The sequence below is a fragment of the Neolamprologus multifasciatus genome, chromosome 14 (genome assembly GCF_963576455.1).
Source record: "Neolamprologus multifasciatus chromosome 14, fNeoMul1.2, whole genome shotgun sequence".
NCBI lineage: Eukaryota > Metazoa > Chordata > Actinopteri > Cichliformes > Cichlidae > Neolamprologus > Neolamprologus multifasciatus.
The window spans coordinates 33,574,282-33,590,011 of NC_140452.1; the positions used below are offsets into that span (position 1 = coordinate 33,574,282).

Consider the following 15,730-nt stretch of genomic DNA (forward strand, 5'->3'; position numbering starts at 1 on the left):
AATACCGGAAGACAACAGATGACCACAACAAAAAGCATGGCCAACAGGGAAATAAACGCCGACACTGCGGTGCAAGTCTCAGACGACAGTACACCTGAAGCTGGGCAAACACTGTGCGATTTTCAAACTGCACGATTGGCTCGCATGGGTTATAAGTTCGTAGGTCACGATGCAGGGTCTCACACTATACCGCCCGATGCTCTGATGCGACCTGAGTCACACTGTGCCTCCATAAAATGAAGGTTATAACAGAAAATCTGTCGCTCGCTCTCCCTCTCTGTCTTTCACTCACACAGACACACACCGCCATCAATTTTGCTAAATTACTAATGACAAACATGATCAGGCAGCTGTGATTGAGCAGCAATGTAAATCCAACTATTTTCACGGTTGTTGTGGTCGTGATAATTTGGTGATGCCACATCGAAAAGGCTCGGATGAGCTTTCCAAAGTTCTACAAGTTGTGCCTCCATCGCTTGTGTCCAGATCACACGCTGCACAGCCGTGCTGCTCCGTCTTTTTCACCGACGTTTACGTGTTTGCGCGTGAGCAGTGTGAGCGGCTGCGGTGACACCCTCACGAGCGATTGATGATCGGGAGCTGGTCGTGAGGTGTTAATCGCTTCTCGTTACCCCACGTATACTACACTATGCACGATGAAGGCCAAAATCGGGCCGATCACGACTCAAAAATCGGCTCAAAATGGGCCAAAAATCGCACAGTGTGAGCCAGGCATTAGACCAGCAATGTTTGTGCCTCTCAGAGAAAGAAAAAAAGGCTGCAAAAGTGCAGGGAAGAATGGGAAAAGGAAAACACCTGGCTGGAAAAGTTCACGATAACACCTATAAAGCGCACTGCACTGTGTGCCGGCGCACTTTTTCCATAGGCATGCTTCTAATGGTGGGCACATGAAGAACATGAGGGGCATGAAAGCTCGGGGAACCCTTAACCAATTTTTGTCTACCAGGCCACGGCAGAACCAGATATGGTAAACACTGGTTTGTTTGTTTTTAAACCCTCTGGTTAAGGTTAAAATGGGCATGTGCAGTGAATATCAGCGCTATGTGGCCAGAAGTGTGATAATATAATTTATTTTGTGTAATAAACAACTGCAAGGATAGATGATTACAACAAATAGATGAGTAATACATAAAAGTAATACATAGATGAATAATGATGATGAGTTATGATGCGTAATCATGGGAACAAGTGGGGTTTCAAACGGGAGCAAAAGCTGAAATAATGCCTCTGCTGAAGCCAATTGCACTAAATGCACTAAATGTGCACTGTTACAAGAATATTTTTCTTTTTATTGTTTTCTATTAATTTATATAATTTTAAGTTAAGCAGGACAGAGTTCTTTTAAAGAAAGATTTACTTTTATTATCAAAAGTTAAGCATGACAGGCTTCTGTTTAAGAAAGAGACCTGTTTTATTGTGTTAATGTTGTCATTTTGAGCTAAAAATAAATGGCTAAATGATTTTTGTTTCCCATGTGTTGATATCACAAAGAATACGCATCTACTTAAATCAAATTCAAGTCAAATGGTTAAAAAAAATAATTTCACACACAAAAAAAGAGCTAAAAAATTCACCACACTGGGAAGGGTGAAGACAACTGGGTCGCCCGGCCCTGGCCACGAGGTGTCCCTTATTTATTTCTCAGGGAGTTGGCAACCCTAAATCCCAGTGAGGATTTTTCCAAACGATTAGAGAATACATGTTTTTCCTTAGTGACAGGTGGTTGCCATGGTGGTCACTTACCGGTCCGTAGGCTTGTGTGCCTGGGGATTTAGCAATCATTTTCCCAGCAACTGCCATCAACCTCCAGCGACCGGTAATGAAATATACATTTTTCCCTCACAACCACTGGTTAACAAATGGTCATGGACCAGTCTCTAGGCATGTGTGACTTGGCTCTTACACTGTCACTATGAATCTCAGGCATCCAGAATGGTGGTCACATGTCTGCAAAACCTCAGAAAGGAATGCTTATCAGGTTGTTAGTCTTATACTCACTGTAGCTATATCTGTGTGGGAGTCGTCTCGACTTCTGATGTTTTTAAATGTCAGTAATTACTAGTAGTTATTATTATAGCATCGTTCCAACTATATGAGCTAGTTCTAGAGCTCTGCTACCCTGACTTTAATCTTTCTGCTTCTCCGTAACAGCGGGAGCACTCTGAGTGATAGCGATGTGTATATGTTTATATACGAGCAGTCTGATAATAAAACACACACTAAAAAGATGTTCTTCTAGAAGACTCTGACTAACATAACAGGGCTAATAAGCTGTTCTACCACACAAAGCTATAATCAGATCATAAAGTTTAACAGCTATTACGTAGTAGGATGCAAATGGCATGTCGTGTTTATATTAGAGATGGACCGATCCGATATTACGTATCGGTATCGGTCCGATACTGACCCAAATTACTGGATCGGATATCGGCGAGAAATAAAAAATGTAATCCGATCCATTAAATATCAAAAAAGCACCTCACAAAACTTGCTACACGGCGTAACTCGGCTCATAACCGCAGCACGTTGGAGCCGTGTGGTCACGTGATAGAGCGGCTGCTAGCAAACCAGCATTTCATCTCCGAGGAAGTTTTCCCAGAGAGAAGTAAAGCAAGTGTGTAAGTTCATCTCTGAATGTTTGTAAAGCATTCCCACGTTAAGCTTAACAACCGATATATGGAGCGACTGTCTCTTCTTGCTGCTACTTCAAACGTGAAACTGATCAATAATCAGCTGATCGGCTTTTCTGTCGCGAGTCCGTCTCTCTTCTTAGTTTTTGGCCCACTTTGCACCAGAAAGAGGAAACCAGCGGCTGAACAACAGCAGCACTATTAAGCTTGATGAGCTGTTGTTAGAATTTATTTAATATTACTTTCTACACCAGGATCTTTTTCTACGCAGCTGACGTAACTGTGCAGGGGCGGATCTAGCAAAGTGTAGCCAGGGGGGCCGATAGGGCATGAACAGGGAAAAGGGGGCACAAAGACATACTTTTCTTTCTTATTCTCATTTAAAATGTCTAGCTTTTAATAAATAATTATCTGACTCTTACACCCAAAGTTTTAATCTGATTTAAAATGTATAGAAGTCCATTACTGTATATAGTAACTGTTAAGTCTAATATACCCTAGTAAGCTATAGTACTTTTTCCTTTGGGAAGATACCATCTGTGCAGTTCTGTTGAAGAAAGATGTTGAATCTATTTAATTATTCTTGAAAAAGAATTTATTTCTGTGCATTTTCCTCCCTGCATCAAATTAAATTTGATTTGATTAAATTTGAATTTACATCGATTAAGCATCATGAGGTGGGGGATGTGGGTGGTTCCCTATTTTTTTTGCTGGGAGTTTGCAACCCTATTAGCTAGGTTGCTTAATATTTCTGCTAAGTACTCTTTAAAATACCAGAATAGGAAGGATGGAGCAGGTTTAAGTTTATTAGATTGGTATTGCTGAACTATGAAATATTTTGGGCGCAGTGTATTTTTTACATACAGGTATAACAGAATAGCTTTAGTGTTGTTATTTATTTAAACTTGAGTATAAACTTATACAAAATGCAGCAAGATATTAAAAAAAACAGTTTTATTGATTAAAAAACACACTATATCGGATTCATATCGGTATCGGCAGATATCCAAATTTATGATATCGGTATCGGTATCGGACATAAAAAAGTGGTATCGTGCCATCTCTAGTTTATATGAGGACTAAATAAGTGGTTTAGTAATCACTGCAAAATGCAAGCTGTAAACTGAAAGTCTGGTTGTTTGCCATGTGACCTCAACTTACCAATAATTTCAGTGTAGGAGCACATGACATTTTTTACCCGTCAAAACAGTCTTGCAAAGAAAGGTTCATGAAGCCAGCTGTAAGCTAGTTGTAGCTTTGCTGTGTCGAGTGTCTTTTAAATCAGACAAGTGTCTCCAAGAGATTCCTGTTAGGTTTGAAGTTTGTGGGCTGACACGTTCTTAACCAAGCCTACAATTTTTGCTTGGTACCTAGGGGAGTTTAAAAAACAAGGACATGGAACAGACAAAACAGCTGAGCTGTAGTTCAGAAGGTAAAATAGGTCATCTACTCATTGGATGGCTGGTGTTTCCATCCCTGGCTGCTCCAGTCTGGATGCCTAATATCCTTGGGCAAGATACTCACCCCAAGTTGCTCTCGTGTACATCCATCGGAGTATGAATGTGTGTAAATGTTAGATAGAAAGCACATATTTATAGAAAAAAGTGAATGGGTGAATGAGGCATGTTGTAGGCATGTGTTTAATGTGTAATCTGTGGTCTTTCAGGTTTTCTCCAGCACCAGACACACTGGGCACTGGTCTCTTTGTTAGGTCTTCAACTGCTCATTTAGAGAAATATCTAATCAGCCTATCACACGGCAGCAACTACATGTAGACATGGTCAAGGACACCCTAGGTGACACTCCTTTTCTGCTAAAACAGGAACCAAAGACCACAGTTCACACGGACTCACCAGAACTGGACAGAAGATTGGAAAAACGTTGCCTGGTCTGATGAGTCTCAATTTCTGCTGCAACATTAAGACAGTCTTCTTGCTGTGAGGCAACATGGTCAGAATTTGGTATAAACAATATGAAAGCTTGGAGCCACCCTGACTTGTATCAGCGGTTCAGGCTGGTGTGAGGGATATTCATACATTTTGAAGGGCGTTTAAATATCACAGCCTACCTGAATATTGCTGCTGACCACTTGGTCTGTGGTCACGGTGTAACTGTCTACTGATGGCTACTCCCTGCATGGTAATGTGCAATAAATAGACAATCCAGTCCATTCATGGTCAGGTTAAGATTTAATTCAATACTCTATATGGTCTTTTTTTTGCATTATATTTATGATTTGTTAATTTAAACATGTTTGTTTAAAGTTGACTCTTCCTACAGAAGAACACCTCTAATGACAAAATAAGAAATGTAAGGGGGCTTTGCTCATAACCTTTAGTTCCTGACTGATATTGACTGACCTCAGTTTTTCTCCTAGACTGTTTAATGGTCAGCCTGTGGCTATAAGTCTCTTTGTGAGCCATTGTGAGTTTCCAGCAGTAAATCCTTGTGTACAGTCTAGTTGATAACACGGGCGATTTCACAGACTCGGTTACACTGGGAGGCTGAAACATGGCCAGCTGCCACGACGTGTCCGCGAGTGCTGGAACAAACTCCCGTTTTGACTGATGCGGAAAGTATCGCTCTTCACATAATAAACAGAGATGATAATTGATTCCTCCAAATGCATTTAAATTTGTTTTGTGCTGACACCTAATAACTGCAATTACTCCAAGCATCTTGCAAATAAAAGTATCCAGTGCTAATCTTTGCAACAGCCCTTTTAAGCTCCCTTGTCATATTTCTTTATAATTAAGTTGGCGTGGCTCCAGTTGCTGTTTGCGCGTGTGTGTGTGTGTTTTGCAGGCCCACGCAGCAGCCGACTTCCCGCATCACTGAGTTTGTATCTCCCACTGCTCACAACAATGGCTTGGTGCCCAAGCTGCAAGCAGGCACACAGACACATAACACCAGCCATAACCGTAGGAAAGAAACGGAAAGATTACACAATGCCCCAAAACCTGTTTTTGTCCCAAACTGTGGCCTCATGCCCCTGACTACAGAGGATTAGAGACTGCAGTCAGGTTTTTCTCTGCTGTTAGGCTAAGTTTAAGAGGGTTTTTTTCCTCTTTTGTTTCAGTCTTTTGTGTCAAGAAAGTGAAAATGAATTTGCTCCATTTTTTAAATGATAGCGCTACATTCAAGACTTTTGAAAATGTATCCATGTGATTTTGACAATTCAACTAATATATCAGCTAATAGGTGTATTACATAAATTAAAGAAAAACTCACATATGAGTTTAATTTTGTTCATTTCTGGTTTCTTCTGGTCTTACGTCAACATCCACACACACACTGTTAATTAGCAGGATGTTTTCTTGTTCTTATTCAGAATATGGCATAAAGCATGTGTGATTGCTCATAATTGATTTCAATTTTGAGCCAATTCACAACAACAATCACCAGTATGAGCTTTATTGGAGAAAGCCAATACATTTTTGTGGCACAACTTCACCTACTTCCAAGGTGCATGGAGAAGACAAAGATCTGATGATGTGAAGATTACTGCAACAGTTAAAGTATTAGAGAACAACTTTATTGGGTGACCATATGCGTTAATGCGTTGGTCACCCAATAAAATGACATAACCCTTATATTCATTTTAAAATCCAGTGTGTATATATATATATATATATATATATATAAAACAAGCTGCGTTAGCGCAGTTATAAAACAAGCTAACTGCGCTAACGCAGTAGTTCCCACCAATGTAATTGAGCATTGCGTGGCACATCCGACACACTGTTTTACTTTTGTCCTTGACGCGCTTACCTTCAGGGTCATACGTCACATGAAAACCAAAATAGTTCCAAAGGCCACATCTGAATGAGGGTGGGGGAGGTTCAATTTCGGGTAGCATTGAGGCAGTTGCCATGTTGCAACGAGCTTAGCTTCTGTCTCGCTAGCTTGTCCCCCCACACACACAAGAACACACTGCGCTCAGTGGATCTGCGCTCGACAGTGCAGCCTAGGCAGAGTAGTCGAACGCAGATTCACTGAGCTCTCAACACAGACAGCATCGTCAGAAGAAAAGTTGATAAAATAAATTTAAAATTTTGTATTGTTCGATACATATGCGTACCAAACCGAAAGCACTGTATCGAACGGTTCAATATCAATACACGTATTGTTGCATCCCTAATATATATATATATATATATATATATATATATATATATATATATATATATAATGTGGCTCTTCATGAAATATAACTTAATTTAATTAGCAGTTCTGCAAAGTCATAAAATAGAATTATATCATACCTACTACATTTTTCTTAAGAATGACAACTTTACATTTATGTATCTTCATCTCAGAGTGTAAATAATTATTTATTTTGATACATTTGTTTAACCAGCTGGCCCTGATATGATGTTTACGAGAGCATGTAAGTACGGTATTTAATTAGCCATTTTGTGTTCATTAAAAGCTACTTGTAAAGCCAGGCTGATTAATCAAGTCGACATGACGGGCCTGTCGTGCACACACAGTAAAACCCCTTAAAGGGCATGTTCTGCATCAACATCAACAACATCACTAATACCTGACTTGTGTTATTGTTCTAGCAAATACTTTAAAGACAACTTCACTTTTCTTTGGCAAATCTACCGTCTTCTTTCAGCTTTTCTAATGCTAATCACAAACAATTCTAACCTAGCTGTAGGTGACCCAACATATACAGATTCATTAAGTACATTCAAGCATTGCAGAATCATGAGAAAATAGAGGCTGCATAACAGCTGAAATCGTATAGCCCAGACTTCCAATCTAGGAAAAAAAAAAGTTATGAATTCTCATAGCCCGTTACAGAGCCGCAGCAGGGAGACAAAGCAATGATGTCCCTCCCACTGACAGATGTCTGTGTGCTTGAAAGGCCTTCAGTGAAATGTAAAAACAAAAATCTGGCTTGTTTGCTCAGCTTTCAGTGCTTCTACTACCTCTCCTTCCCCCGCAATGCTCAGTCCTCCGCCTCGACACAGCCTCAGCCCGTCCTAGCCTTTTCTCAGTTTAACAACTCATGCGTTCCGTGTGATCTGCAAACTGCGCTCTGTTTATCAAATAATGCAATAGAAGGGCTGCACGTCAGATGCCTGCTCTCATTTGTGTGAACATGTGTGGGTGAATATGGCAGATCTGTGTGTGTGCTGGGTTATTCTCTCTCCCTCTCTCTCTGCGTGACTGTATTGTGAGCTCTCAGCTATCGAGCTCGAATCCAAGCCTGTGCATTGAATGTTGCCAGTGGACGCTGGGCATTTAAAGGCATGCTATCACACGCAGACAGGCAGCCATGCACGAGTGAAAACGCAGCAGGTCTGTGTCTGCTGCCTAAGCACTGACAGGATGGAGCGGTTTGCCTCTTTAATAACTGCACGCACTGTGGTCTGGGTTTGAACCACACAGCTGTGGTTTGAGCACAGCTGAGAGGGCTTGATGCCGTCGATAAGCTTTATTAGTTGCTGTAAAGTTCCACAGTTTTACATTGTGATGCTGCATAGGTGTATGCCAGTTTGTCTAAAGGCCAAAATGTTTATAAAATAAGTTTTAAGCACTTTCCTGTCACACTTTGGTGCTGTGTATCAACTAGATAGTCCTTATAGAGCAGTGGTCCCCAACCTGCGGGCCATGGACCTGTACCAGTCTGTGAGTCGTTTGGTACCGGGCCAGAGTTGAGGCTCGGGTGTGAAATTGATGGTTCTCAGGGTATTTTATCAGTTTTTAACGTTATTTTTTATCGTTTTTATCTCGGTTTCCCTGGGTCTTTTCCCGTGTTTTATGAATAAATATTCTTTCTTTTTTTTGGTATAGGTGCTGGTTTTATTTTATTGTATTTATCTGCGACACCTTAAAGGCCAGTCCATGAAAATATTGTCGGACATCAACCGGTCCTTGGTGCAAAAAAGGTAGAGTATGTGGCTTACTCTCAGTGACCTACTCCTTAGGATTTAAACATCTTGACTGAAATAAGGACAAGTGTCAACATTTAAAAAGGGCAAAATCCAGTCACACGCTGCTGATAGGTAACTTTAACATCTACAGAAGACTGTGGTCAGTGGTTCCTATGCAGCACTTTTCTGCTCTGCTACTTTAAAGCACGAATAATTCCCACACATTCATACAAGCAGATCTTTCTGTTTAACATTCACAATCATTCACACTCTGATGAACACATCAAGAGCAACTCCAGGTTCAGTATCTTGCTCCAAGACTCTTTGGCATGTAGACTGGAGCAGCCAGGAATTGAACCACCAACTTTCTAATTAGTAGATGACCTGCGCTACCCCCAGAAAAATTACCCCCCAGTGTCACAGTAGCATTATTATCATGGTATATGTCCACACGATCTGTCATTTCTACCTTTCCATGGACCGTTTGTCAAATCAGCCATTCATTGGATTCTGGTATAGTTGTATTACCTGCTCCTCATTAGCATAACGATGAGGTCTAGGTCACTTAGTGCAAATCGGGGCATCTGGCGTGATGTATGACCGGTGTTGGGACTAACGCGTTATTAAGTAACGCGTTACAGTAACTACGTTATTATTGTGGTAACGCGCACGGTAACTAGTTATTATGCCAAAACCAGGAACGCGTTACTCGTTACTGGGATTTAGATAGGCTCGTTATTTGTTACTTCGTGTGGTGGCTATCGCGGAGCTTCCACAGATTCAATAACATTAGCAAGTGGTGGAAGCAGCAGGTGGATGAAGGAAAAGGGAGGCAAGAGGAGAGACCCGAAGCGGCCGCTGGTCCGAGAGTGTCAGGTGAACTGAACTTCAGGTAAGAAGTTATAACCTGCAGTCTATCTGGGTCAGATATGAACCAAGTTTAGGTGGAGTTTATTTTCGTTATGCTGACTTTTTCGTACTGCGTGCTAGCTAGCATGACGGAGTTTCTATACAGCTGGGTGGGTGCTATGTTACTGATGTTGAACTTTATTTTGTTCATATGGTTAATTATTAGCGTTGCCAACCGTCCCCTAAAAACGGAATCGTTTGTATTGAGCTGAAAAGCAACACAGTTTGTCCCGGACTTCAGCTACAATGAAAAAGACACATAGCTGGAGTTATTCTGCGTCTTTACGCTGTCAGCTGTCTCTTCTTCTCTCATTCTCTCCCCCTCCCTCTCCTGTTGCTACTTCATTAATGAAACTGATCAATGATCAGCTGATCGGCTTTTCTCTCTTGTTTATTTATCGCCCACTTTGCGCCAGAAAGAGGAAACCAGCGGATGTCACGGTAAACAACAGCAGCACTTTTAAGCTTGATCAGCTGTTGTTAGAATTTATTTAATATTAATTAAGTATCAGCTGATGTTTGCTGGAGCCACAGCTGTAAACCTGCTGGTCATGATATCGGTTTGAATATGTGGTGAGAGGGAAACATGAAGATGAAACCAGGAGATGACAGCTGGTAACTGTGCAGGGGCAGGTCTAGCAAAGTGTTGCCAGGGTTCCATGTAGGGCATTAAAAGGGAAAGGGGGGCACAAGGAAATACTTTTCTTATTCTCATTTAAAATGTCTCACTTTTAAAAAAATAATTATCTGAGTCTTACAACAAACAATTGATAGATTGATACATATATACCATCAGAACAGTGTACATCACTGTCACAACAGTGTTTATTTTCATTCAAAGGCTTTATGATTTTTCCTATAATGTTGGGCCGGTCTCTAGTCAGAATGCAGAATTTTTTTTTTGTCCCAGTCCAGCCCTGTATGCAGTTCATCTGCAGTCTGGTGTTACCTACATCTTCCTATTCAGAAGGCAGAATTTCCGAGTTCTGAGTACAATCGAAAACACCAAGACTGCAGTTTTTGTGTTGGATGTAAAAAGCAGGCTAGGATAGAATCAGGTGTGGGATTTCTCTCGTGGAAATGTGCACATTATTTTTTCCTTTCTATTGGTAGATGGCACAGTGCACTTGTGGCAAGTAAGCAAGCTAGAAGACTGGCAATCTTGCTGGGTATCCAGTTACGGAAGCAACACATTAACAAGAGAATTCTGAGTAAAACTAGTTACTTTCCCTAGTAACTAATTACTCTGAAAGTAACGAGTAACTTGAAGTAACTGAGTTACTTTTGATAGAAGTAACTAGTAATGTAACTAAGTTACTAATTTAAAGTAACTTACCCAACACTGTGTATGACGCTCTGGAAACTTCTGAAAATCGATTAAAATGATCTGCGTTTAGCTAAAATGAGAGAAGATTGAGCAGATGCTTCAAAAATACATGTCACTGGAGTATCTTTGACCCCAAAGAAAGCTTATGTTTGAGCCCTCAGTGTTTGCACACTTGTGTGAGGCTGAAGGAGCGGGACAGCACCCATTAGTCATCATCACTGTCATCATCATCACTGTCCGTTGTCTCGTCCGGTCAGCATCAAGTTTGTATTTACAGGAAAACACGGATAATTTTGTTTGAACGTTTGACATGTTTTTTTGTTTTCCTAACCAGAACGTCTCGTCGTTGTGGAGGAATTACATTAAATGACATTAAATTGTGTGGATGGATTGATTGGATTGAAGATAATTGCTCTTTTTAAATAGCAAATTTTAGTCACAGGTGTTAAATATTCAGAAGTGTGATCAAAGGCTTGTGTGGGCTGCAGAACACACATTTACATTTATTATAGCACGAGTATAGCTCTGTATTTCCTGCATTATTTGTGTATTTTTGTACTATTTTCTTGTTCCAATAAATACTTATGTACTCTGCCATCAGAGGCCTTGAGATACTTTCCCTCGTTACATGAAACAGAAATTAAAACAGAGCTGTAAAAAGTTCACCAGCAGTTATCCCATACCTGCAAATCTCTGTAGCCATGCTCACCACATGGAGTCTTCACTCTGACTTCATCAGCTGTGTGGAGTGTCCAAAACGTTCAAAATCTGATCTGTATCGTATAACGGTCTCTCCACAAAATCTGAGTAACCAAACAGCATCTTCACACTACAGCTAAACGGAGCGATGCAGTAAAACACCACACTAATTCCAGCTTGAGTTCGCACAGTCTCTCTCACTCTTCTGCCTCTCTGCGTCCAGGTGTTTTGGTGAAGACACGTGTATTACCATCCCAGATATTGATGCAGTGGTGATGGTGCTTCAGCCCAGTGAACCCAGGATCACAATCAGCGGAGTGGAGAGACTGAGCCATCCAGCCTCCGACTTCAGAGCATCAGGAGGGATTGTTCTGTTCCAGGACCTCCACATCATCAGCACAGTCACCAGGGCAGACACTGCTGCACATGACACAGGTAAGACACTTATGCCAGTATGGCAAGTGTGGAAAACAATTGACCACGGGCAGCAGCGGGTGGAGAGCCAGTGAGGGGTTACCCGTAAGGCTGAAATCAGGAGGTGGAGGTGGACTAGATCATTTCAGACTCGGGGAAGAGGAAAGGAAAACTCTAATTTAGTATCCTGATTGTTTTCTTGCATGTGTGGGCTCATATTAGCATTTTTTTAAAGCTACATGTCACTTTCTGATCATTTTAAATAATGCTCTCAACAATAAGTTTACACCCCAGAAAGTGCAACTTTGCGTACACTTCACAAAGTGGGATATGCACTTCCTTCCCACAGGTAGAAATCTGTCTCAGCTAAATATTTTAGCTTTTTTTCATATTCATAATATGTTCACTCATTCATGAAGTTCCATAGCCTACTCAGCGCCAACTGTCTTGCAAAACAAACCTTCAGAGAAAGCTGAAACATTTCACGATGCCTCGTGAGATTTTGAACAAGCAGCAACGAGTTCTTCTTTCATCTAGTACATCTGTGCACAATACAAACTCGAGGAAACAAAAGATGGGCTTTTGCTCCCACACTGGCAAGTTCTCTAACGTGTACAGGATGCAATAAAACTTCAATAAAACTGCTGCTTTAACTCCATACGACTGACAACATCGCCAAAAAATGTGAATAAAGGTTTATATAAACCTACACGTGCATAATGTGACTGTAGCAGAGGTTGAAGTAGTATTCCCGCTGTTTATTCGCAAACTGTTAACTCTTTTGGAAGTCCTGCAAATAAATATTCAAGCAGAAAATATAATTTCATTATCTCATTTTAATCAAACACAATATTAGTCTACCAAGTCAATCACACCAGATGGTGTCAGCGCAAGGCCACACCAGATACTTTTTAAATTTAAGAAGCTCGCCTGCACTTAGCACACATCTGCAAGCCACTTAGCAACCCATCCCCAATTTTCATGGAGTTTCAGTCATACCTGTTGTCAACTGCACCTGGTATGTTCTGTGCTGGGGTTTGCTACTACTCCAATTTTTCATGTATGCACACTGGAAGGTGTGAAGGTCCCAAAACAAAGTCCCAAATGGATCAATCAAAACTGGGCACTGGTGTGCAGATCCCTGATCTACAATGAAAGACCTTCAACAACACCTCCCTCACCTAAGCTTGCAGTTTAGAACTGGTACCAAATTGACCAATCCAGTAGCAATGAATGATTCTTTGCTGGTTTGTTCCTTTGTAAAACGATGACGTCAAGCTTGTGGCAGTGTAGCTCTGAGTCACTTACAAGCCCTTTACTTGTCTGTTTCTATGCTGACTCAGAGATAATAAAACATAGTAAAATAGTAGAAGTGTAAATCAATTTTAAAAAACTGATTTTTTAAGTAGACCACAGCCTTCGTGGTTTATTTGGGCCGGGTCCTTTGAAAACCGAGAAGGCCGGAAGTGCGAGGCTGTTTAATGCGACGGTCTAGCCTTCAAATTTGCATCACCAGCTGTCTCGGTGGACTTTAATAAACTCAGCCGTCTGCTCCTTGCTCCCTAAACTATAACAGCACACTGGAGTAAATTCTCTACCATCTCACACTTCTGTTTAATCAGTTTTCTCCTTGATGTTCATTCAGCTGTGTGAAAACTATAACTTTAATCTCAGCCAAACCGATTTATTGAGGAACAAATAAAACACTGAAAAAAACCAAACAGACTTATATATCATGTTTAACCTGAGTAGCAAAAGACCGCAGGGAGTTTGAAAACGATGTGCCGGGAGTCCGCTGTTCTCACCGGCTCTAGTGAGCCTTGAACCCCCGGCTAGCTATCGAGCTGCTGGGTAACAGACGTCTCCGAAAACATCGGAGCGCTTTTGCAAATATGTGATGTCTTGATAAATCGAGCAGATATTTGAAGTTTACACAGCTGCATTCTCGCCTGAAAATATCTTAAAAGTTTATTTTGTGACCCAGTAAGAGTAATATGGTTAAGATCAAAACTAATTACGAGAATTGGCTGGGCCACGCTATGAATTCTGGGATAGGTTGGGCCACGAAGGATACACCTGACCTGTCCTTCAAATTCAGGAAAATGAAGGACACATTTGTCGGAGAAGCCTTTGAATTGGGGCAGCCTTCATCGCCTGGCTGTGACATAATCAGCCTTTAAATGCGGCCTCCAAAGGATGCGGCCTAGGAATTGGGACACAGCTTATCTACATGTACCCTGCCTCCTACTTAACAGGTGGGCCAGCTTTAATAAAACTTAGTGACTAATAACATCTATTTCTTTTTTTAAAGGATTTATTATAAATCCCAGTTCTTTTGATTTTTGTATATATCTTGTTTCATTTCATCATCGTTCTGTGAATGCGATGTTACGTTCTCCGTTTGTGTTTCACGCGTCATGTTCATCGTACATCACTCGTACGTAACTTCATGATCACCAGCATCCCAGACTGAATTTTGTTTGACTCACCGCTAAATACGAAATGAAGTTAAAAATGGTCCTTAAATTCCTTACATTTTTACAGATTTCTAGCTTAACAGACAGCAGTTTAGTTTGGTAAAGCTGAAGACGTTTTTGACGACCATTAGGACTGCATGGATCCTCCAACAAACACTGCTAAACTGCATCTAAAAATTCATTTTTCATGTTTTGCAGTAGAGTATGATTAGAAATACTTTTTAGACTTTTTAGAAACAAACGAGAGAAAAAAGAAAAAGTACCGTACCAAAAACAAATCAAATTTAACATTGTAACACTTCCTGCTAGACCGTAACACTCCCTCAAAGCCTTTTCCCACTAAGGGTCTAAGTGACAGCCTTTTCAAATCACCTTGCCAATATGTTGAGTCAAATGCCCGCACAGTCCTTCCCTGTGCACACAGGTTTGTAGGTATACCCTTTACTATCTTAGCCTATGCAAACACCCTCCTGCTGAGTAAGCCCTATACCTACCAGAGGACTGATTCGCTAGGTTACGCTGCCTTGCCCGACCGCAAATGAGTATGACATTTAAATCCCGAAGGCTTTGGTCTCATCCAACGATCTTGCCACCGAGGCAGGAACCGACTGGCTCGGCCCCAGGCCCTGCCGTTGGCAGCCAATTAGGAGCAGATAAGCAGAGCGAGAGGAAGGTTTTAGCCCACCATTGAGCGTAATTCGGCACAGGAAGACGAGTAGAAAGCGGTGTCCCTTTCAGGAGTTTTTGGACCTCTTTCTGCTGGTGAAGGAGATATTCTGGCTGGGGGCGAAGAGATTAGCTGGAAGCCACAGAAAGACATGGAAGAGGAAGAAAAGGAGGATAGATGGGAAGATGTGAGGGAGAGGGCGTCACGATGAAGTTCTATAATGAGCAGATTTTGTATTCTCTCAAGGCTTAAAGGATTCAAGATAAATCACATATTTCTTTTTCGGGGCATGCAATAGGTTTCTTTTGGACCCTGCTAATCACCCCCTCGCCCTCTTCCTTGCTTTGTCTTTCTGTCATTCATTTGTCTTTTTATTAAGCCTGCTCAGCACTGCCTCGTTTCTCTCTCTCATATTTCCGTATCTTTTCCGGGCTTATTCTGATTCTTTTATTTAAAGGCAAGGTCATCACTTCTTTCTTTAACTTGTTTTTGACCCATTTGCTTTAACGGTCATCGTTTTTTCTCTTCTTTCCTGCTTCAATCCAGAGTTTAGTTTTGATTTCTTTACTCATTCAGCACTCTTTATCTTCTTTCTCTTTCTTGAATTCTCTCTACCTTCTGCTCTTGTTTTTCATCTCAGCCCATACTAGCTCTAAGGTCAGAATTGACTGCATCACCACACTGTTCAAAATGAGTGT

General features: G+C 41.1%; 1 protein-coding gene across 1 annotated transcript in view; it reads left to right on the top strand.

Annotated features, from left to right (window-relative positions):
- The window catches only part of LOC146504470 (calsyntenin-2-like), a 325,046-nt gene that overhangs the window by 296,815 nt on the left and 12,501 nt on the right, over positions 1–15,730 (top strand). Inside the window, exon 12 of the mRNA XM_085131085.1 lies at positions 11,698–11,909. Within this exon, the coding sequence (XP_084987211.1) occupies positions 11,698–11,909 (212 nt within the window). The remainder of the gene's footprint in view (positions 1–11,697; positions 11,910–15,730) is intronic.